At 39.4% G+C, this 23145-nt stretch overlaps 1 protein-coding gene across 1 annotated transcript; it reads right to left on the minus strand.

Annotated features, from left to right (window-relative positions):
• Window positions 1–9336: 9336 nt before the first annotated feature.
• On the minus strand, window positions 9337–15279 carry LOC132060002 (uncharacterized). Its single transcript, XM_059452847.1, has 2 exons — window positions 15136–15279; window positions 9337–11118 (listed from the first exon to the last, which is right to left on the minus strand). Exon 2 carries the CDS (start codon window positions 10800–10802, stop codon window positions 9588–9590), a length of 1215 nt encoding a protein of 404 aa, XP_059308830.1. The 5' UTR covers window positions 10803–11118; window positions 15136–15279; the 3' UTR covers window positions 9337–9587.
• Between the last annotated feature and the right edge of the window lie 7866 nt (window positions 15280–23145).

Raw genomic sequence — 23145 nt, forward strand, 5'->3', positions numbered from 1 at the left:
ACAAGTCGTGTTCCAAATTTATATAATTTCCGAAAATTTCGGCAGTTTCCTTTGTTTTACGGACTATCCAAAATAACCTCGCGCATAGAAAATACCAACAAAGGCCACACAAAATCAAACAACATATATACATATGTGTGGCCGACAAAGTGTCGCTACGGCGCGAATGAAATCGCCCAAACACAACGTATACACACACATACGTACGAGAAGTAGGCACAACCCACAAACATGTCCACGTACCTCTAAACAGACAGACGAGAATCATATGACGGGACGGGGCCCGCCGTACCCATGAACAAATATATACAAATGCAACGACGAATATATATACCAAAAATATAAGCTCCGGAATGAGAGGAGACTTACTCAAATAGCGAAGAGGTGTCCTAAACGGTGGATCACCAAATGCGTACCGTACTCGGGCATGAAACGCGCCCCGAAGAAAGGGGGTCGGTGACGAAATATGTACGAGTATGCAAAGCGAAAATCTAGTATACAAATCGGTCACAATCGAAATAGAGGTACGTAAAGTAAATGCATTTCCAAAATATCAAAATGTTACTTCAAAATATAAATCATGCATGGCACAGAAATATGGTCGCCGCTCGTCGATGGCGCCATAACACGGATAACACCGTAAAAAGTTTCAAATCTCCGAATCTCCGTCACATATCATACACAGCATATCACCATACACAGCATATCACCAAATATAGGTGGAACCCGGCCCTCGAGCGAGGAGCTCGGTGAACCATAAACACAGCATAACACCGGAGTATATCAAAACGCGCACGACAACAGAACCGGCGAACGATATCATAGTAGGCACGAGCGGAGTAGTGAGTAATCATATTCATAAAAGCATTATTATAAATCCAAAAGATAAGTAAAATAGTCATATTCGAAATCGGAATAATAATTGTTACTTTTGTTTCAAAAGTTATCGAATTCACATAAAAGGGCGTCGCGGGACCCACGGACGAGTATAGACCCGAACTGAGCCCGCCTATGAAAAACATACTCATTCTATATCATACAAACTCCTACAAAAATTTCAAAGCAATCCGAGCTTTTCTGAGAAAGTTATGGGCGTTTGTAGTTTTAGAATCGTTAAAGAACAATTCTTTCCAAAAAAAAAATCAGCTTTCACATAACCTTTGCAACTTATGAATTCCAAGGATATAAGGATCAATGTTATGGCATATTAGCACAAGAATCCCAAGGAAACAAATGCGAATCATAGACAAGCTCGTATTGCGAGAATAGAGTTTCCTAGAGGCTCGTATCATAGCCTATTTTAACTAAGGCATGCCAAAAGAAAAGGTTACTTTACATACCTCAAACGCTCTCCAAAATGATCCAAACTCAAGCTAAATCCCACCTATGATTCGGGCTGCCCACGATCTATAAACAAGCCATAAAATGCCAAACATTACCTAAAGACTTTTTGGGCATTAAATTCCAATTTCGTCCTTAATTCTACAGAAATTTGGGTAGCATTTCCCCTGTAAATAGGCTACCCCGAGAATTAAACTCGGCCAAAACAATCAACAACAGCAACAATAACCAACCTAGCAACATCAACAACCAATACGGAAAACAATACAACAACAATAGCTTTCTTTTCCATTATTCAACAACTTACACAAATTCACTTCGACGACTTGCATTCAAGCCAACGTCGACGCTTATACATTCACATACTAACCCGAACCCATACCAACAATATTTAAAGACATTCTAAGCAATCCATACAACATTTCCAACAATCCAAAATTTTCTCCAATTCAAATTTTCGAAAATAGCCCCAAACCGAGAACCTCACTTCAACTTATTCCTCATTTTCAAATCATGATTGTATCCACAATTTACATTCTAACGATGCTATTCTCATCAATATATGATTTACATTAAATGTACAATAATCTCCAAATCAGTCCGCAACAATCACAATATCATTTTGAGTCACTAAACATTCATTTCCAACATAGAATTCATAGCGACGACGACTAAAACATTAAGCGACGTTAATTCAATTCTCGCTACAATAATGGCCTACATTCGGCCATAATCTCCCACCAACATACAAAGATGATTTTTATTCATTCTTCACCCTACAATGATCATAACAATGCTAACTAAGCTTTAATTCATAGTTTCAACACAACACAACACACACCCACTTGCACGGATGGCACCCCTTACACACAACTCATATCTAACATAACATTTTTCACGATATTCATCCAATTTAACATACTACAACAAGCATACAACCTTCACAATACATAAAACATAATGAATGCTTACCTTTCTTTTTTCAACTTTCCAATAGCCTAGGTTTCCAAAAGATGAAAACTAATGGATCGATCGCTCCAACGATGCTTCCACGCTACTTAAAGGACCTCAATATAGTGGGTTTACATCAACAAAATAATTTTAGAAGGACAAGAAACGGGAGTGGATTTTTCTATATGGCTGGCCGAGAGCCTCCTTCAATGGAGAGGTCTTCAACTTTTTTTTTGCAAGTGTTGAAATGAACTAAAAGATGACTAAAGGTCATCTTTTAATCCCTCTCTTTGAGTTGTACAAAAATCTGCCCACATTAACGTGTCGATCAATTAAAAGATGACACAAAATTGTGTGGGCACCACTTTATGCCACACGGCCAAGGGCCAGTAATTCATGATTTTCAACTTCCAATTTTATCACTTTTGGTCCCAAATTTTCCTAATTGTTCCATACCAATAAATTCATGCACGACTTATATCTCAAAATAAAAAATCGAAGGTCAAAAATCCCGACTTTTGTATCCCGAAATAGTTTTGTCCTTAATTTATTATAATTAATCCGATTATTCCAATGCACAAAAATACGGTTCTAGTAAATTTCTGAACCTTTAAAGGTTCGGGCTAGGAATCATTGGTCCCCCCACGGGGACGCGTTCGACAATCTATTAGAATCTAAATGACTAACAACGAAGCCGAGTACGAGGCTATGATCACAGGTTTGGAATTAGCTCCTAGTACGGGGGCCAAAATAATCAAGCAACGCGACTCTCTCTTGGTCGTTAACTGTGTGAATGGTGTCTTCGAGATTAAAGACGAACCGATGCAAAGGTATTTGGAAAATTCAAGTGATACTACACCGGCGAAAAGAACGGACCATACAAAGACACGTACCCGTGAGCAGAACAACGAGGCCGACGCATCGTCAATTTGGGATCTTCAAAAGGGAAGAAATCAACCCCCGGACCGTGGTGCACTTGATGAATCTTGCGATAGAAAATGGGCATGCCGAAATAAAACACAACGGGTTTAACTTGGGATTGGTAACAAATACATCGACTACTCGCAAGATGGAAAGCTCCCGAGCGACCCAAAAGAATCACTATTACCAAGACAAAAGCAGCGCCGATTCTACTTGGTACCTGGCAATTGTATCTACGATCTTCTTAGACCTCCGGGCCGTTGTTTCGGGTCCCGAGAAACCGAGTATGTGACGAGAGAAGACACGAGGGACCCGCGCAATCACTCCGCAAGATCGAAGCCTTAGTCCGAAAAATTATTAGAGCCGGTTACTACCGGAACCGGACGAGGATGATTCAAGAATTTTTCCGAAAATGTGACGGTGTCAAAGACACGCCCGATGATTCATCACCGTGAGTCGTCGCACCGCGGATATCACCTTGGCCCTTCATGGCCGGGGAACGGACATTGTCGCGTCCATTGCCACGGGCACCGTGTAAGGCCCGTTTTATTTTATTTATGACCGACTATTTCTCCAAACGGGTCGTTGTGCCTTCGAAAAGATTAGAGAGAAGGAAGTTATTGACTTATACGGGACCACATTATTTGTCGTTTTGGCATCCCCGCCAAGATAACTTGTGATAACGGTCCTCAGTTCGTTGGTGGCAAAGTCAATGATTTCCTCGAGGGGTTAAAGATCAAGAAAATCGTACCAACTCCGTATCACCCGTGTGCAAACGGACAGGCGAAATCCACGAATAAAATAATAATTCAAAATCTGAGGAAAAGACTTGAAACATCAAAGCATCATTGGAAGGAAGTACTACCGAGGTATTGTGGCTTACAACCACATCGAAATCAAGCACCGGAGAAACACCCTTCTCGTTGGTCTACGGGCCGAAGCCCTCATTTCTGTTCCGATCAATCGAGTCTCCGATTCGGGTACACCACCAAGGGGTCAAACGAGGAGGCCATGGCTGTAAAACTCGATCTCACGGATGAACTTCGCGAAAACGCGTTGGTCCGTATTGCAACCCAGAAGCAGAGAATGGAAAGGTACTACAATCGGAGGGCCAATTTTCGGCATTTTCAAGTTGGGGACTTAGTACTTTGAAAAGTTACCTTGAACACCAAGAATCCCAACGATGAAAACCGGGCTCTGAATCGGGAAGCCGCCGTACAAGATAACCGAGGTAACGGGCAAAGGATCGTATCAAAATTCGAATCCATGACGGCAACGTTGCGGAATAACCGGAATGGCTCATTTGAAGAGATACTATCGTGCTAAGGTATGGACACTTGTGTTTATTAACCTTTTCTTTTTTACAGGAAGTCAAGTACCGGATAAAGTTAGGTGCTAGGTCTGAAAACACGTGTTGCACTCTTTTGCTTTGTACGATTTTGTCCCAAAATGGGTTTTTCCGACAAGATTTTTAATGAGGCAACAAGTACAACGTGTTACTAGATTAAGAAGAGTACAAATGCCCGGAATCCTTGCCACACCCAACGAGCTGGATTTAGTAGCTGCTTACCCGATTCTTGCAAATGGAGGAAGCACTAGGGACCGGCATATCCACATCGAGGTTTACCCCGTTAGTCGAAACGGAGGAGCTCAACAAAGCAGACCGTCGTCGGGTCCTCGAAAATCGAATTTTCCGCATTAGGTTTCGACGTAAGGACCAAACGATCGAATGAATCGTGTCCACTTAGTATTTGCTACGGCAAAACCAAAACTGGACCTTCTGTATTAGGTTTTGATGTAAGGACCAAACGATCAGAACGAATCGTGTTCACTTAGTATTTGCTACGAAAAAACAGAAGGAAACAGATAAAATCCTCATATCATGTACGTACAAATACTTGCAATACAAAGATTATTAAAAATTCGGATTATTGCATTTCGATATGTCTTCTTGTTAAAGCACCCTACCCCGGTGATTACCGCCGAATTTCGGCATCGCTTATTCATATACCCTACTCAAGGGCACTACAAATAAATTCGACAAAGGCAACAAGGTCACATCAACCGAGCCAAAATCTTCAACACCCTCGAACGGGGACTGCTACATCGAAATTGGTGGCGTGTGATTCAGTGTCCGAACCTAATCTATGATAAGTGAATAGGCAAAAAATATCGGCCTTAAAAATGCCTAACGTGATTCGGAGACGTTTAAATTCACAAAGCATAAATAAGTCCTACGGGCAAACCACTCGATCCAATTCCCGGACAAAATGTACCGGACGAAGAGAAAAGCCAATATACAGGCATAGTCCGAAAAAATGACTCCGAAGTCTCTGCTTGTCCTTATAACGGACCAACAATTCGGGCAAAAGTCATAACAAGCATTCAAGCAAAGGAATAAAGAGTCAACAAGAAAAATGCACATTTCATATATGTAGGTTTTTTACATCGGAAATTCCTACGAAGTTGAAAAACAAAAGCCAAAAAAGGCAAAAGACAAAATAAAGGCTAAATACAGGACCTGGTCTATCCGGTGTGGCTGGATCTGCATCGTTCGACACTGTCCGCTCGGAGTCTTCGGAGTCACTATCGAGGGCTCTTTTGGTTTCTTCCTCGGTCCTTTTAGCCTCGAGTATCAGGGACGGGAGATTCGCAAAGCCACGCTCGGCTTGCTCAAGGGTGGCCCTCCGAGACTTCCACCGTTCATACTCCACCGCAATCGTGGAATGAGCCCTCAGCCCTCCACACTCCTTAGGCTTCGTCAAATCGGCCTACCGCCGCCTTGGCCACTAATTCATCTCTCTCTTCATCGAGGATTCTTTGGAATTGAGTGGCCGACTCGAGCTTGGCTTTAAGAAGGTCATTAGCCTCGGCCATCTCCTCGAGTTCGGTTTCGGCTCGTCGCATATCCGGCCCCGTCCTCGCTTTTCGCTCGAACACCCTTATTCTCTCCCTATACTTAGCACTCTCGCATTCAAGCGCCCAATGCCTCTCGCCATGTTCACGCATCGTACTCGACCGAGTCAAGCTCCCCCGAGTCAGAGATAGTGGTTTCGAGCTCACTAAGCCTCGAATAAAAATGAGCATTGTCTTAGCTCTAAGGCCGACCTTCTCCTCTTCCAGAAGCCCGTTCTTCTCGACCATCCCGGCCAGCTCGTCCTTTAATCGAAGGTTTTCGGCCTTCACTGTGTCGAGCTCGGGTTGTCGCCAAGCTGTTATACCCCATTTAGACCGGGTTGAAGCGGAGTACAACATATTGGTGATTCCTATTTTGCTTTATTTTAAGGAGTCGCCACCTAATTGATTTTAAGGTGAATTAGGGCACCTAATTATTAACTAAGGTAAAGCTATCTAAACCTCCGTTAATGATCCGCTTAACCGCCGTGATTCTAGGTAAGGGTTCTATATTATCCTAAAGTAGCGGGTTAGGCATCCTTTAGAATCCGTTAACTACGTTATCCGTCAACTTAGGTTAATTAATTAAAATTAAGATGCAAATGTAATATTTAAATTTTAAGAAAATGATTTGTAAATGTTGTCCGAGGTTTTTAAAGAAAATATAATGATGCTATTTAAAAATAATATTTATAAATGCGCTAAGGCTTCAAGTGGGAATGCAATAATGCTATTTGAAATGGATTTGTAAGGCAAAATGATTTGCATAAAAGAAAACGATATTTAAAATAAGGCTTATAAATATTGCTAAACTTTAAACAATAATGTTATTTAAAAAAGATTTGCGAAAATATGATAATTTGCATATAGGCGTAAGAGAATGCAAGTTTATGCAATATTGTAAGAAATATTTGAAACGACTCAAATGATAAGATATTAATTGGTTTTGCGCTTAGGAATATAGACAGGATGGAATTTTCTTTCTCCTTTTCATTACCTTTTATTAACTATGCTTAATAAAAAATGCATGATTAATTCAAACTTGAAGAGTTATTTATAAAATATACTTGAGCTCATATTTACGTGTTAATGACGTTTTTGATTTTCTAAGACAAATAGAGTAAAGTACGATTCCTTTAACTCGAAATATGTGTTCATACTATTTTGAAAAATCAATTATAATAAAAAGTGAATATTATAGATACTATAAATAACTTTAATATAAAAAGAAGAAGATGAATCTTATGGGATTAAGTATTAATTTTTCTTAGGTTAACTACCCATTACTAAGACTAAGCCCACTAATTTTGCTAAGGTTCATTCTAACTAAGAAAATAAATAAAGTATTTGTTGCACAAATATAAATCAAATGCATAAAAAATGAAAATAAAAGCAAATAATATTAAATGGGCTCAGCCCATTTAATATTGCTGATCCGCTGCTATCGGGCTTTTAGCCCAGAATTTATATGCCGCGCATACGGGCTTTGGCCCGTAAAATTGTCTCTGTTTGCCACCGGCTGGCTTCGCCCAACCGATTTTTCATTTCTATTTTTTGCGCGATCGGCGGACACGAGAAGGGCGCGTTGGGCTTTTGGCCCAATACCGAATGCGGTGGGAGATGAGTCGCTCGGACTCGTATGCGTGGTCATGCATAAAATGAAAAGGAAAAGGATTAGTATATAATCAAGGAATAAGGTCAAGCATACAAAATGTAAACTCAAAATAGATCAGTAGGTCGTGTATATACTATGTATATTTCGAGGTATATCATACCACAAACAAAACTAGATGAAGAATAAAGGAGACAAGCCAACATCATGGGCAGATTAAAAAAAAATGCAAACAAAAGGAAAGGAAATTCATGCACTTTCATGTCAACTTATGTGTTTCAAACCAAAACCAACATACCAATCTACACATGCTTGACAGACTAGCGGATCGAGTATGAATCTAAGAGAACAACATATATTCCTAAATGGACAAGCTTCGGATTATGTATGCAGATTGCCAAAGGGCCAAGGTACTTCTTATTCCTAAATGAAAACATGTTCAAGCCATTACCAAATTCTTCGTTTATTTAAGACTCCCAACAAAATATTCAACCACCACAGTTACCTTCTTACCAGAGGGAAGGACAAGGGAACTGAAAATAGGTATGTACATTTCAGTCATACAAAGGCATTTCTACTATAGAGGCAATGAGCAACAAGATATTCAAATGAACTACATATGAACACGTACATGCTAATAAGACTAAAATCATCCGAAATGAATTAAGACACATGTCAGAAAGGTTGAGCTTCGCTACATATACCGGTGGCACATATCGCGTGTTATGGCTAAGTGCGCAATGGTATGTGTCGGGTCGTTCGGTAGTTTTGGGGTAAAACGGGGTGGTTTGGATAACTGGGGTTGAGGGATATAGAGTAGTGAAAGGAGGCGATTGATTTGTTGGAAGTTGACTTGTCATGGGTTAGCTTGTCGCGGTCATTTTGCGGCGGATAGTTTGTTGTAGGTTGGTTTGTCGACGGCCCGTCGCGAGTCGATTGGTCGCGGGGTGGCTTGCCGTGGATTGGATTGTTGTGAGATGGTTTGTTGCGAGTTAGTTTGTCGGGGACAGAGGGTGAATTTAGATTGATCGTGCGAGACTCGACGAGAGGGTTCGAAGTGGAAGGTTTGAAGAGCAGGCGAATCGACAGGAGAAAAGGATGGTGGGATAGTTGTGTTGGCTCTTTGTTCAAAGTAGGAGTGTTCGGGGTAATAGATAGGTTGGTGAGATTTCGCAGTCGCTCAATTTCAGTCTGCATATTGGCCATTTGTTGTAATAACTGGGCGATGAGTTCGTCATTTCCTCCTCCTGAAGCCTCAGGTTCGTCTCTTGGAAGAGTGACAAGTCCCAAACCAGTCTGTTCGGATGCCCCTGAATCATTCATATTGTTAGACACTCGTGCTTTTGATCTCGTGAAGTATGGATGATCTGCCAGCTCGCAGTCAACACGAATCAACCTTTTGGGGAATAATCAAAAAGAAAACCTTTAAAAATGAAGAAAATTGCGTTAGTATAGTGCGAATTATTGCTGCTAAAATAATGCGAATATTGAGCAAACAACGATGCAAGAAAACATATATTGCATAGCAAACAACACATATTGCATAGAAAACAAAGCACATATTGTATGGCAACGAATTAAATAGTAAAAGGGGACAGAACAAACACAGCGCGACCTATTATGCATGGACCTCTTTTGTGCCAGAGGTGGGCCTAACGTGGATTTGAAGGATAAAAAATGTAATTATGTGTCATCCCAATGTGCTATTAATTGAAAGCCTCCAAAACATACAATGTTTAGAAATTTTAAACCCCAATACAAAAATAGTTATTACAATTACTACTTGACTTTCATAAGCTAATTAAAATGAGGAGGGCCCTTCGTTGCTCCTGAGCCTCTTGGTTGCCTGGATTGATTGATCGATCTTTCAGCGATTCTGGGCAAGGTACGACATAGCTAGAATTCCTCCCGTTTTGATGCCTTCTTTGATGCAAGTGTCCCCTTGCTCAGCTAGGAGTGCATCCAATTCTCGCATGTTTTGCTCGTAACTAAGTGCCTGCTGCTTCCAATTCTCTGCCTCCCTTTCCTTTTCCTTAAGCTGCGCATGGTGCTCGATTTCAGAGACAAGACTTTTCTTACGCAATTGCCGGAGTAAGATGCATGCTTCTGCTTCCCCATCCTTAATTCGCCCCCTCAGACTAATGCCAGGTTTGATTGATCCTTCCAGGTTAGCGGTCAGCCACTCCAGATAGTTATCCTCGCATCCCGCTTGGTATCTATTTGGCTCGATTGAATCTGCTTTCATAGTTTCCCTCAATTTCCACATGCGGGTAACCTCTTTTGCAAAAGGAATTTTCCCTTCCTTGTAGTCAGTTCGATAATGATCCATGTCTGCCACTAAAGGTATATTTTGCTTTCTTCCAGATTGCCTTAAAATTCTCAGTGGGGCGTAAGGTTGCAAGCCCCGAAGTCCCATCAGAACCAAAAATGGCACGATCTTCGTACGAAACATCAAACCCTCGGATGGAAACCAACTGAACATCCATTGAATTGAATCATCGTTCAAATGGCTGAGAAGTTCTACCCACTCTTTCACACAATTTGGCTTTTCAAATGATCTACCCGTCAAGATAGCGCCTGGAACATGCCCCAGAATGTGATTTTCACCCGTCGGCTTTCGGAGTGCTAGACCCCCATCGACCTTTTGAAGATGTTCCATCAACCAAACCTGTAAAAGCAAGTTGCATCCTTCAAAATGCTTATACCCGTGCTTGCAATGCCCTAATGCTCGGTAGATATCTGCCACAACCATAGGGACCACCGTGTAGTGTTTCCCGTCGATGCCACCAAATAGAGCTCTAGTCACAGTAATGAGATGGGTGTGAATGTCTCTTGTGGTTCCTTTAGGAAACACCATAGTTCCCAAAAAACACACTGCGAAAGCGAAGCACCGTTTTTGTTTCCAAGAGCCGTAGGAGAAGAACTCGTCTTGATGATCGGTAAAACTTCGTTGATAACCAAACCTACGGTACAAATACTCAAATGGTATCATAGACCTTTGTAAACACTCGACGCCCTTACCTTTTCTGAACCCGAAGCTGTCAACAAATTCTTTTGGTAAAGGTTCTTTTGGAATAATCATGCCACAGTTTTGCCATTTCTTCTGCTTATGTAATAAAGCAAAGATTTTCTATACAGCCTCCTATTTCCTCTAACAACGGAGCCATCTCAATGTTGCCAAATCTAAACACGGCCCTTTTCTCATCCCAAAACACAGTCGCCGCCTCGATGATGTCTCTACAGGGTTGGATATCCATCAAAGACGGTAAGTGCCCCAAGGCTCCACGTACAACCCGCTGTCCGTAATCTCCCAAATCAATCCACCATGCTTTTAGTTGGGGAGGGACGCTCAAAACCATGCTAAACCTTGGGTAGGCATTGTGCTGACTCATGGTTGCCTGCGTTCACAAATGGTTAGTTCTACCTAAATAGCACATGGTCCACATAAAAACGTTTATCCTTCAAATCAATGCACATAACGTGATAACCGTCGCTCGGGGTCGCAAACCCACTTGGACATTTGGAAGAGGTTGACTAATGGACTTAATACACCTTGGGTATTAAGCCTCCTAGGCTTGTGCATGTCCTTAAAAAGGGTTTTGGCTTAGCTCTATCTTAGGCTGACTAGGAGTTGTTTTCCTATGACACGAGCTCCCCCAGCGGACAACTTGGGAGTGGAAAGTCCGTGGCCGTCGGCCGCACCGCCGATCGACTAAATCCACTAGATCAATCCAACTACGGGGGCAATTTAGTAGTGCACCGGGCGCGAACCGCGAAGTCGCTTAAGTGTGTGCATATGTGTGAATTTTCCGGGAGTGGAAGAGATATGAACGGAATGCCCGATTAAAGAAAGCAGTAACATATTATTACATAGAAAATTTCACATAATAAAACAATCACTTAAAAGACATAAGAGAAACAAATAAAGCAACAATAAAGGCAAAAATAGAGAAAACAACCAAACATCCAACAAATTAATTATTAACCTAAGTTTGTTATGGTTAAGAACCTAAATAACTTCCCCAGCGGAGTCGCCAAGCTGTTATACCCCATTTTAACCGGGTTGAAGCGGAGTACAACATATTGGTGATTCCTATTTTGCTTTATTTTAAGGAGTCGCCACCTAATTGATTTTAAGGTGAATTAGGGCACCTAATTATTAACTAAGGTAAAGCTATCTAAACCTCCGTTAATGATCTGCTTAACCAGCGTGATTCTAGGTAAGGGTTCTATATTATCCTAAAGGGAAGGGGTTAGGCATCCTTTAGAATCCGTTAACTACGGTTATCCGGTCAACTTAGGTTAATTAATTAAAATTACAGATGCAAATGTAATATTTAAATTTTAAGAAAATGGTTTGTAAATGTTGCCGAGGTTTTTAAAGAAAAATATAATGATGCTATTTAAAAATAATATTTATAAATCTTGCTAAGGCTTCAAGTGGGAATGCAATAATGCTATTTGAAATGGATTTGTAGAAGGCAAAATGATTTGCATAAAAGAAAACGATATTTAAAATAAGGCTTATAAATATTGCTAAACTTTAAACAATAATGTTATTTAAAAAAGATTTGCGAAAATATGATAATTTGCATATAGGCAGAAGAGAATGCAAGTTTATGCAATATTGTAAGAAATATTTGAAACGACTCAAATGATAAGATATTAATTGGTTTTGCAGTTTAGGAATATAGACAGGATGGAATTTTCTTTCTCCTTTTCATTACCTTTTATTAACTATGCTTAATAAAAAATGCATGATTAATTCAAACTTGAAGAGTTATTTATAAAATATACTTGAGCTCATATTTACGTGTTAATGACGTTTTGATTTTCTAAGACAGTAGGAGTAAAGTACGATTCCTTTAACTCGAAATATGTGTTCATACTATTTTGAAAAATCAATTATAATAAAAAGTGAATATTATAGATACTATAAATAACTTTAATATAAAAAGAAGAAGATGAATCTTATGGGATTAAGTATTAATTTTTCTTAGGTTAACTACCCATTACTAAGACTAAGCCCACTAATTTTGCTAAGGTTCATTCTAACTAAGAAAATAAATAAAGTATTTGTTGCACAAATATAAATCAAATGCATAAAAAATGAAAATAAAAGCAAATAATATTAAATGGGCTCAGCCCATTTAATATTGCTGATCCGCTGCTATCGGGCTTTTAGCCCAGAATTTATATCTTTGCGCCGTATAGGCTTTGGCCCCGAAAATTGTTCTCGCCACTTTGTTGGGCTTCGGCCCAACTGATTTTCATTTCTATTTTTTGCGGACGGGTCGGACACGAGAAGGGTGCGTTGGGCTTTTGGCCCAATACCGAATGCGGTGGGAGATGAGTCGCTCGGACTCGTATGCGGTGGTCATGCATAAAATGAAAAGGAAAAGGATTAGTATATAATCAAGGAATAAGGTCAAGCATACAAAATGTAAACTCAAAATAGATCAGTAGGTTGTGTATATACTATGTATATTTCGAGGTATATCATACCACAAACAAAACTAGATGAAGAATAGAAGGAGACAAGCCAACATCATGGGCAGATTAAAAAAAAATGCAAACAAAAGGAAAGGAAATTCATGCACTTTCATGTCAACTTATGTGTTTCAAACCAAAACCAACATACCAATCTACACATGCTTGTGATAGCGGGATCGAGCATGAATCTAAGAGAACAACATATATTCCTAAATGGACAGTTTCGGGATTATGTATGCAGATTGCCAAAGGGCCAAGGTACTTCTTATTCCTAAATGAAAACATGTTCAAGCCATTACCAAATTCTTCGTTTATTTAAGACTCCCAACAAAATATTCAACCACCACGCTTACCTTCTTACACCGGAGGGAAGGACAAGGAACCGAAAATAGTATGTACATTTCGATCATACAAAGGCATTTCGATCATACGAGCAATGGCGATCGGTATATTCAAATGAACTACATATGAACACAGACATGCTAATAAGACTAAAATCATCTGAAATGAATTAAGACATGAATAGGCAGATTCTGCTAACTACCAGTCTGGAAACTAAACCACCTTAAACATGAATGTCTAAGCATTTCAACTACTAAAACGAAACTGAGCTAACTAAAACAGGAATATGCTTAAGGCTACTAAGCTAAGCTAAACTGAACATAAGCCAACTGAGCATTTGGATCATAAATATAAATCAAACAGGGGACAGCAGGATCAGATAGCAAAACAAAGCAAAGAGAGACCCAATACAACTAAATATACTAATACCAGCCGAACCTATATTTAGACTTAAGAAAATATTTGATAATGCCCTATCTATGATGACAAAGAACATTCAAACAGCAGCAATTTTCAACTTGTTAGCATACTTAAGACATCATTTTAAGATACTGCAACAAGCACTCAAAAGAGACAACACACAACAGACAAACAAACAGATTTGCACACTGGACTCACATTTAATAGGGGGCATGATCTAGCTACTTAGAAACAGAGGAAAATATCAGAGAAGAAGGGGGAGGTATAACATGATAAAGCATAAAACAGCCAGAGTCTTAAATACTAGGCAGAAGATCTTAATCAAATATACCTCAAAATTGCAGGTGATTCATCATACGAATTTGGACACAAAGACCAATTTAGAGTGACATGTGCAAACCTTGGACTAGGCAAAGTCCTCCACATTATTGAAGTTTAAACTAACCATGTTTTCATAAATTATGAGTCAATATAGAATCCTGATTCAGTTAACAGAACCAACATAGCATTCCCAGGCTACTTCAATATCAAACAAGATCTTCGGACTACACTAATAGCATGTTTAATCATACTGACTTCATTTAAACAAATCACGGAGTCGTTCGAAACCAATTAAAACCGAGCATAAACCAGTATCAATGAATTTCCGAGGATTATGCTAACCTACCACGGACCTAAGCAATTAAAACACCTAATCAAGAGCCGATCCATAATACTTGAACCCATGAGACTATAAATTCAATAACATGATTCAGAGCCAAGCATATAGAACAATAATGGGTTTGAGTCATTATGTTGGCAGGAAGACTAAGCATGTGACAGTCTGATTAGGCAGGCTGTGGGATAACTTAGAATACAACTAAATAAATTTAATCTTTTATAGCATAACGAAGTAATTGTAAACCCAAACTACACACGACTGAATCAGAACATATCCTAGATAAATTGTTCAGGCTAACTAATCCTAAAAAAAAACTAATGCACACAATATTCCTGGGGATTCGATCTCCAACAAATTGCGCCTAATAAACTTTAACAGAACAGGGAACCAACCAACATAATCTAAACATGATAAGCTGATTAATATAACAACAAAAAAAACAACCAATATCCATAAATTGAACACATAAAATGCGAAGTAAAAGGGAAAGGGGAATTACCTGCTTCGGGTGCAGCGAAGTGGGTGCGAATCTTCGATCTACACTCGAACACTACCAAATCTGAGCTTGCGATGCTCGAATTCGCAGCAACACCGAGATAAACGAAAACAAAATTGATGTGGTATTTTGACTCGACAATAAAACAAGATTGTATTTTGCTTAATAAAACTCGTATTTTAAAAAATTATAGGCAACTAAAAAAAAAACTCATATTTTAGGGATTTTCAAGGTTTCGAAAAACTTGCTTCAGAATTTTAATTTTAAAGGGGATTTTAATCACTCGAAAAACCTCAGTTTCTTGGAGAATTTCCTGAATCCAAAAATCCTCTAAAAATCTTGTCCTCCTCGTTGTTCCCTCCCTTCTTAACCGATTTCACTCCCCACCATTTATAGGGTTTTTTCATTCGATTTTAAGAAAAGAGAAAGGAAGTGCGGTGGGTGAAAAGGAGAGAGGAGCGGGGAAGAGCGGCGGTGGTGGGGATGACGATGATGAAGAAGAAAAGGAGAGAAGGGGGTGGGGATGACGATGATGATGAAGAGGGTAGGGTAGAGAGAGTGGGGTGCGGTTTGAAGGGAAAAGATGAAACCCTTAGGGGTTTCATTTTGTTAAAACGAGGTTGGGCCGGGTCGTGTTTAAGCGAGTATGGGTGATTTGGGCTATTAATTTAAATGTGGACTGGTCCGAAAAAATTGGAATGAATTTAAACATGGTGGGTCATTAATGGGTTTGGGTCCAGAAGGTTTGTGGATTAATCGGAACGGATGAGTCGCGATTTGTGACGGTCGGATTTAAAATATGGGCTTTATAAATTTGAAACAAAGGGCCCATTTTAATTATATACTAAGTGTGCTAAAACATTGCCTAATATAAAAATATTAGTTATTAGTGCTCGGGTAATAAAATTGTATGACATTGTAATAGCGAAGTGCAATAATATTTTAAAAATAAATAAACGCTATCATTTAATTGTGCAAAATAAAATGCGATGCGTATGCATAAGGTGGTAAAAAATCTTTGAAATGATTATAATGCAAATTATGATAATGTCGGTAGTAATAAAAATAATAATAATAATAATAATAATAATAATAATAATAATGGTAGTAGTAACAGTTGTAAAAGATAATGACAGGATAATGAAATGCCGGTATTAATAAAAGTTAATAATTATAGTAAAAAAAAAATGCAAATAATTATTTTTAAAGTTGCAAAAATATTGGAAGCGAAAAATAGGTATTTCGGAGGAAAGGTGGGACAAAATTGGGTGTCAACAGTTGGTAAGGGCAACAGCTCGGTTCAATTCATCCTCCTTCACTTGCAAAAGGTGCTGGAACTTCTCCGTTTCCCTACCCTGGGCATCCAGCTGGCCTCTAAGGTCGTCAACCTCTTGCTGAGCACGGATGAAGGCTTCATTGATGAGCACTACATTCTGTAAAAGAAACGGAGAAGTTAAACGAGAAACTAAAATTCACATTGAATTATGCAAGGATAGAGGTCGATAAGCTTACTCGATTGCCCGCGTGCATGCCTTCGTTAATGAGACTCTGCCAGGGGACTCCGGCCATCTTTCGCTTATTCGAGTCCGAGACAAGAGGCCTCAGATAGCTTGCTACTCTCACCGGACGAGACAAAAAGCTGCAGTCCTCGGGGACGGTAATCACGGCCGATCTTGTCCTTCTAGGTTCCACACTTGGAGCCGGGAAGATGCGCACTAGGCTCTCCCTTGCACCAGTTTCGGTGGATCGGCTAGCTGCCCTCGTGGCTCGAGGGATAGGGAGATGTCCGGCCGGCGGCTTCCCCGGTTGCGGGGAAGGGTTTCCAAAAATATTTCATCGAGGTTGTCCCAACTCCTGACCTCGGAGTAGGAGCAAGAGAGGCGGGAGCGGACCCGGCGGCCTGCGCGGGAGCAGTGCCTCGGATATTGCGGCCGGGTCCCCGGCGGGCGGAGCCGTATCCACGCGGAGCCTCGGTGTGAAATATCGACTCAGTTCCTTGTTCGGCCTCGGCAGTCTAGTCAAGCCCGGATCTCCTAGTCCTTTGCAGGGGAATCTTCTCAGAAGAGGCATCACCTGAAATGTCAACGAATTCAATTGACCTTAGAGGTGCTGGGTAAAGGGTTTCTTCCCCACCTGTGAGCAGAGCCGGAGCGGGAGGTCTTTCCCCGGCTGAAGGAAGTGGCGAAACGATGGCTTCTTCCTCCGGAACGGGGGGGGGGGGGACTCGATGGAGGGGCCACACCGACCCTTCGGATAATTAAATCGGGCTCTTCTTCATCTCTTAGAGCCCGAATGACGTTCCTTTCCCTTTTCCTCAGTTTCTGCCCTTTGTCCGAGGGCTTTCTCCGCCTTTTGTTGGCAGCAGCAATAATACGGGATGACCCCGCTGAATCAAATTCGGAACGCATACGGCACACTTGCTATCTTCCTATCTCGTCCGGGCTCCACCGAGCCCTTGGGTAAGCCTAAATACCGAAGAGGTTATAGAAAGGAAAGGAAAAAGCAAAAGATACATTATATCCCAATTCAAATATAGTATTACCGTGATTTTGGGTAACCCATTGGCCACGCGATAAGATTCCCCATGTCAGTTCTTCATGGGTGTGTTGACCGAGGAGTGCTCCAACCCACTCGTTCATGTTCGGGACGGCCGGAGGTATCCATACCACGACTGATAAAAAGAGAAGGGGAAAAATTGTAAATACAAGGATTTGACGAAACATTCAAGAATAATTATTGAAGGGAGAACTGAGAAACTTACGGTTATCGTTCTACTCCTCCGGGAATGGCATATAAGCAGCCGGGATAATGTCCGCGGTCCTTATCCGAACAAAGAGCTCTAACCAACCCCGATCTCTGTCTTCATCCATCTTCGAAAAGATCGGGTTCCGGCCTCGCTAGGTGAGCTTCATCACACCCCCTTGGAATCGCTTCGGGGAATATAAACGGATTAAATGAGTCATCGTAAATTCCTTTTTTGCATCGTTGGCCAACAGCCGGAGGCAAGCCACGACCCTTCAGATTATCGGACCAATTTGGGCCAGGGTTACGTTATATGTCCAGCACATCTCCAAAATAACCGGATCGATTGACGGGTCAAGCTTGAGCATAAAGGGATAGGTGTAAAAGTACAAGAAGCCTTCCCTATGGTCGGTGATAGATTCGTCAGGCCCAAAGAAGAACACTTGCCCGGGACGGTTATCCCATCCGCAATCAGCCGGACCTGATCAAGTTTATCCTCGGTAATGGACGAGGGATATCGCCTTACATCGTACCCTCTGTCCGCAACCAAGGAAGGCTTCTCGGCTTCAAATTCTTTGTTGTAGTTGGGGGGGGAAGGGGGAGATGGTACTATGTCTAAAGGAGTGGGCTTGGCGACGTTTTTTCCCTTGGGTTGAGAAACCTCGGCTCCTTGAGAAGAAACCGAGGGAATATCCGGGAGGTGGTTTCGGTGTTGTGGACATTTGGAAGTTATGGAAAAAGGAGATTGGCGAATTCGAAAAGGGAGAAGGATCAAGTTAAAAAGTGATAAGAAAGAGTGAAGGAACAGTTGAAAGGAAAATTCGAAATGGCAAAGTGAGAAGAAACAAAGCAGCACTTTCAATCGAAAAACAGTAGATGAAAGGTTGACAAGGTTCTTGCAATCAATGTAAGCAACAAGTTTGGGGATGAGAACGGTTGAAATCAACAAGAAATGTGAGATGAAGATGATTGGAAGTGGAGAAGAAGAAGATGAAGTAAAATGGAGAAGTGAAAGGGTTAAAGGCCTTATATAGGCATGGGAACCGAGACGGTTACAGATCCCAACCAACCGGGGGATGCCACGGTTACAGATCTTGAAACGACGTGTGTTACGGCGGTTACCAAAATTGGGCGTTCAGGGTGAGACACGTGGTTGATGGCAGAGGGACGTGACATAACTGTTTCCGCCAAAATGAAAAGATAAGGACGGACTTATGGAACCACCGATTTCGTGACTCATCCACTTCCCGTTACTTCGGTAAAATTTCGGTCCAAAAAATGTGGGGACTATGCGTATCGGTAAAAATCGGATTAATGTTAGGCGGGTGAGGCCGGGATCAAAGGAAGGAAGAAACAAGCACGAGCGCGGACTTCTTTCGGGCCGGGTATTGCATCGAAAGAAGTCGGAGGAAAATCGTGGCACGGTTCGATTTATCCGGGACAAACTCACCATCACACGGCCAGTCCGATTTCTCCTACGGCCGAGTTGATCGTAGCCGTTTGCCGGTTATTCCATGACCGAGATTGATCGTGGCCGTTAGTCCCAAGTTTCTCATGACCGAGTTGATCGTGGCCGTTAGTCGATTGATCGATTCTGAAAATTGCCACGTGTCAAGACTCGGTTTCTGTACCGATCGTATGGGTGTCAGACCGTACGACCCAACCTTATCTTTTTAGGGGTTTCTTTATTCTAAAAGGGCTTTATGTTGTATAGAAGGAAAAACTATAAATAGGGGGGCATTTCCTTACTTTGAGGGGTTGGCTTCTTAAGATCTAGAATATTGTAATAGCAAAAAATACATTAAAGCTTTGTTTTTCTTTCTTCGATCCGAATCCGTGAAGTTATAATTATTTCAATAACATATTAGCTCTAATCATCAACGTTTACATCTTAGCTCAAGTTGTTGAAATATACATACACACACATATTCTTATCTTTACATACGAATTCTCATACGTTCATATTAGCCCATAATAGATTAAGGTTCATCTACATATCGTATACCTCACTTACAAATTCAATTGATTACCTAAATTCGGGGTAAACAGTATTTGGTTTTATGCTCGATAAAATATTTTTTTCATTGTTTACCCTTATATTTTAAAAGTAAATAAGAAAAAAGAAAGAAGTAATCACTAATCAAGCATAATGTTACCCTTATTATAAAATAAATAAGAAACAAGAAAGAGGTAATCACTAATCAAGAATATTTTGATTTTGAGGCATTTTATCCAAGAATTATTCATTCCTATGTTAGAATCTCATATTGAATTCGGTATAAAAAATATTGGTATAAATAAATCTAGGTATTTAGTTTTAGTACTATATATAAACAAGGATCTCAAAAGTTTGTCATCCTCACAGAGCATTGAAATACTATCCTGATGTCACATGCGGCTGACTTTTCCTTGCCTATAATTTCCTGATGCTGCACGTTGCTGCATTTTTCTTTGCCTAATTTTATTTTGGCTCTCATTTTTTTTTCAAAGTCCATTTCTGTGTGGACCTCTATAATTGGTGTATATTCCGTCTCAAATTATTTATTGTGGTTACTAAAGTTAGTTGTCTCAAATTATTTGTTATTTTAGAAGTTCAAGCATAATTAATTATATTTTCCCGATTTTACCTTTAGTAAAATTTTGTCATTAATGAGTTGGACACATTAATAAAGTAAACATTTAATGGAGAGAGATTGCAACTTAGACACATATAAGGGTAAAGTAGTCAAATACTTTTCATAATTAATATTTCTTAAGGGACGTGTAAAACAAAACAAAAAAAAAAGACAAATAATTTGAGACGGTCTTAAGAGAGTGCCCAAGATAAAAACACCATATAATATGAATTGGATGGAGTATTAGATTACTATTTACATTATTTGTCATTATACATTTTGGTAAAATTTAGGCAACTTTAGAGCCACATTTTTGTTTCCAATAGGACATTTATTTGATCTTACTAATTACTCCCCACCGTTTTAATTTATGTGCCACTTTCATTTTTCAGAGTCAATTTGATGAAACTTTGAAGCTATATTAAATAAGATCAACTTAATATTTTAAAATTAAAATGTAAATACTTAAAAGCTATGCAAAAAATATTGTACATTGTAATTTTAACTGAGAATATTTTTAACTGTAAACTATATATAAAAAGCTAAATTGATTTTTGAGGTTCATTTTTTCTTAATTTCGTCTAAAACAAAGCTTAAATCACCACATTTAACTAGCATGAACTCTTGTCACATAAAATATCATAAGTGGAATTAAAACTTAATAGATTACAAAATGATCTATTTTTTTTTTAATTAATAAGGAAATGATATGCTCACAAATTCATAAAAATGCCAATATTTTGCAATTTATGATAATTGTAACTATTTTATGCTATAATTTACTTTACATATTGTCGAGTCACTTCTGTCCCTTTGGTATTTGCTAATTCTCCTGCAAATCTTTTTCCTCATAAATAAAAAAATATTTAATAATTATGAAAATTTACCAACAATAGATGTTTAATGTGCCACTGAATTATATTATTTATATGGAAAGAAAATATGATACAAATAATATTTTTTGATTAAAATATTACGATTTTTATATATTGAGTTTGGGTCCGGGCTCAGCACAGGCCTGATGTAGCTGGATTAGGCCAATTTGCAGGATTGTCCTTCGCTGGGGGTGGTCTTTAATTTTTGGCCCTCAAATTGGTGGTCTTTAACTTTTGGCCTTAGCTAAAAATTCCTTGGTTTGGGGTTCCAACCCCGCTCAGTCAAAAATTTTTAAAAAATTCGCAAGGCAGAGTTGCATAATTATGCCTTGCGATTTTTTTTTAATTTTTTATATACTGAGCTGGGGTTCGAACCCACAATCTCAGGATATTAGGCGAAAGACAAAACTTAAAGATCACTAATTTGAAGGGCAAAAATTAAAGACCCCCAAAATGAAGGACAATCCGCGCAAAATGACTAGATTGTTGAAAGAAATGGCAAGACCTTGAAGATGCGAAGCAAACCTAAAGTAATAGCCTATTATCTTTTTTCCGGCCCTTTGATAGGTTAGTTCAAGAATCTTCTCTTACATTGCAGAAACATTTGAAGAAAGGGAATTCTCCAAATATCCCGTTATGTAAAGACCTCATCATAATGGGTCTTAATTTATCAATCATATGTTTATGTTTTTCGGAACATCATAAATAGGGTTTTTTTTTTGGGAGGTGAAATCACTCGATGCAAGCTTTCGTGTAAAGAAATGGATCTTGGACCTAATCGTACCACAAAAGCTAGCTCGGGAGGATTGTCCAAGTCCATGTAAAGAGACCACACATTTCATTAACCATCGATGTGGACTTTTTCACTCATACATCCACTTCACGTTCAGGGCAGGACATTTGGAGCGTCGGCAATTTAATATCCATGTAAAACAACGGAACTTGGGCCTAACTCAACCCAAAAGCTAGCTCATGAGGGGGATTGTTCAAGTCCATGTAAAAAGATCACGAATCTTATTAATCACCGATGTGGACTTTTTCACTCTTCAACACTCTGTGTGTATCAAATAAATAGCATTATCTATGCTCAACTTTCATCGTCTTCCGCCTATACAGCTATACCTAATCATTCATACAGGAAATACAATTCATCAAAAATAAAAATAATCCAACGTGGAATAAAATACTTTAAAATTTTATACCGGAAATATTCATGAAAAAAATAATCCTAAATTCTTCCTCCTTTGCAAAATCTCCGTTATCCTGTTTGTCTGTCTTTTAAATAGGATCTACTCCCTCCTTTACCATTTGTGGGTTTTTTGCTTGTAAATTATAACGATACTTGCTTGAAAGTGTTTTAAAAAAAAAAAAAAAATCAATCTTGAGCTTGTAGCATTTTTAAAGGATTTAGATCCGCCAAAATATTGTAACATATACTGAGAAAGTCACAAATTGTATAAAAAACGCCTATACAGTTCCTTGTCTAATCAAATCTTGAAGAGTTAGAAACTTTTTTTTTCTTTAGTTTTTTATGATAAATATAAATTAGATGTTCAAGATTTTGACAACAAAATATGTCTACGCTGACTCTGACTTGAACTTAACATCTAGGTTTGTCAACTTCTATTCCACATGGTTGTCTTGATTATCAACATCCTAATTATTAAATGACTTTTTCTATAAGAACATCTTCTTAACCACATGATAGTGAAAATAATTAAGGGGTTGTGTCGTTTGCGAATGAAGTTATGTGAGAATTATATAATACAAATACTAATATC

This window comes from Lycium ferocissimum, chromosome 6 (genome assembly GCF_029784015.1).
Source record: "Lycium ferocissimum isolate CSIRO_LF1 chromosome 6, AGI_CSIRO_Lferr_CH_V1, whole genome shotgun sequence".
Taxonomy (NCBI): domain Eukaryota; kingdom Viridiplantae; phylum Streptophyta; class Magnoliopsida; order Solanales; family Solanaceae; genus Lycium; species Lycium ferocissimum.

What these genes read in the sequence shown, in the direction of transcription:
- LOC132060002 (XM_059452847.1), bottom strand. Translation starts at nt 10,802, where the DNA reads ATGATTATTCCAAAAGAACCTTTACCAAAAGAATTTGTTGACAGCTTC.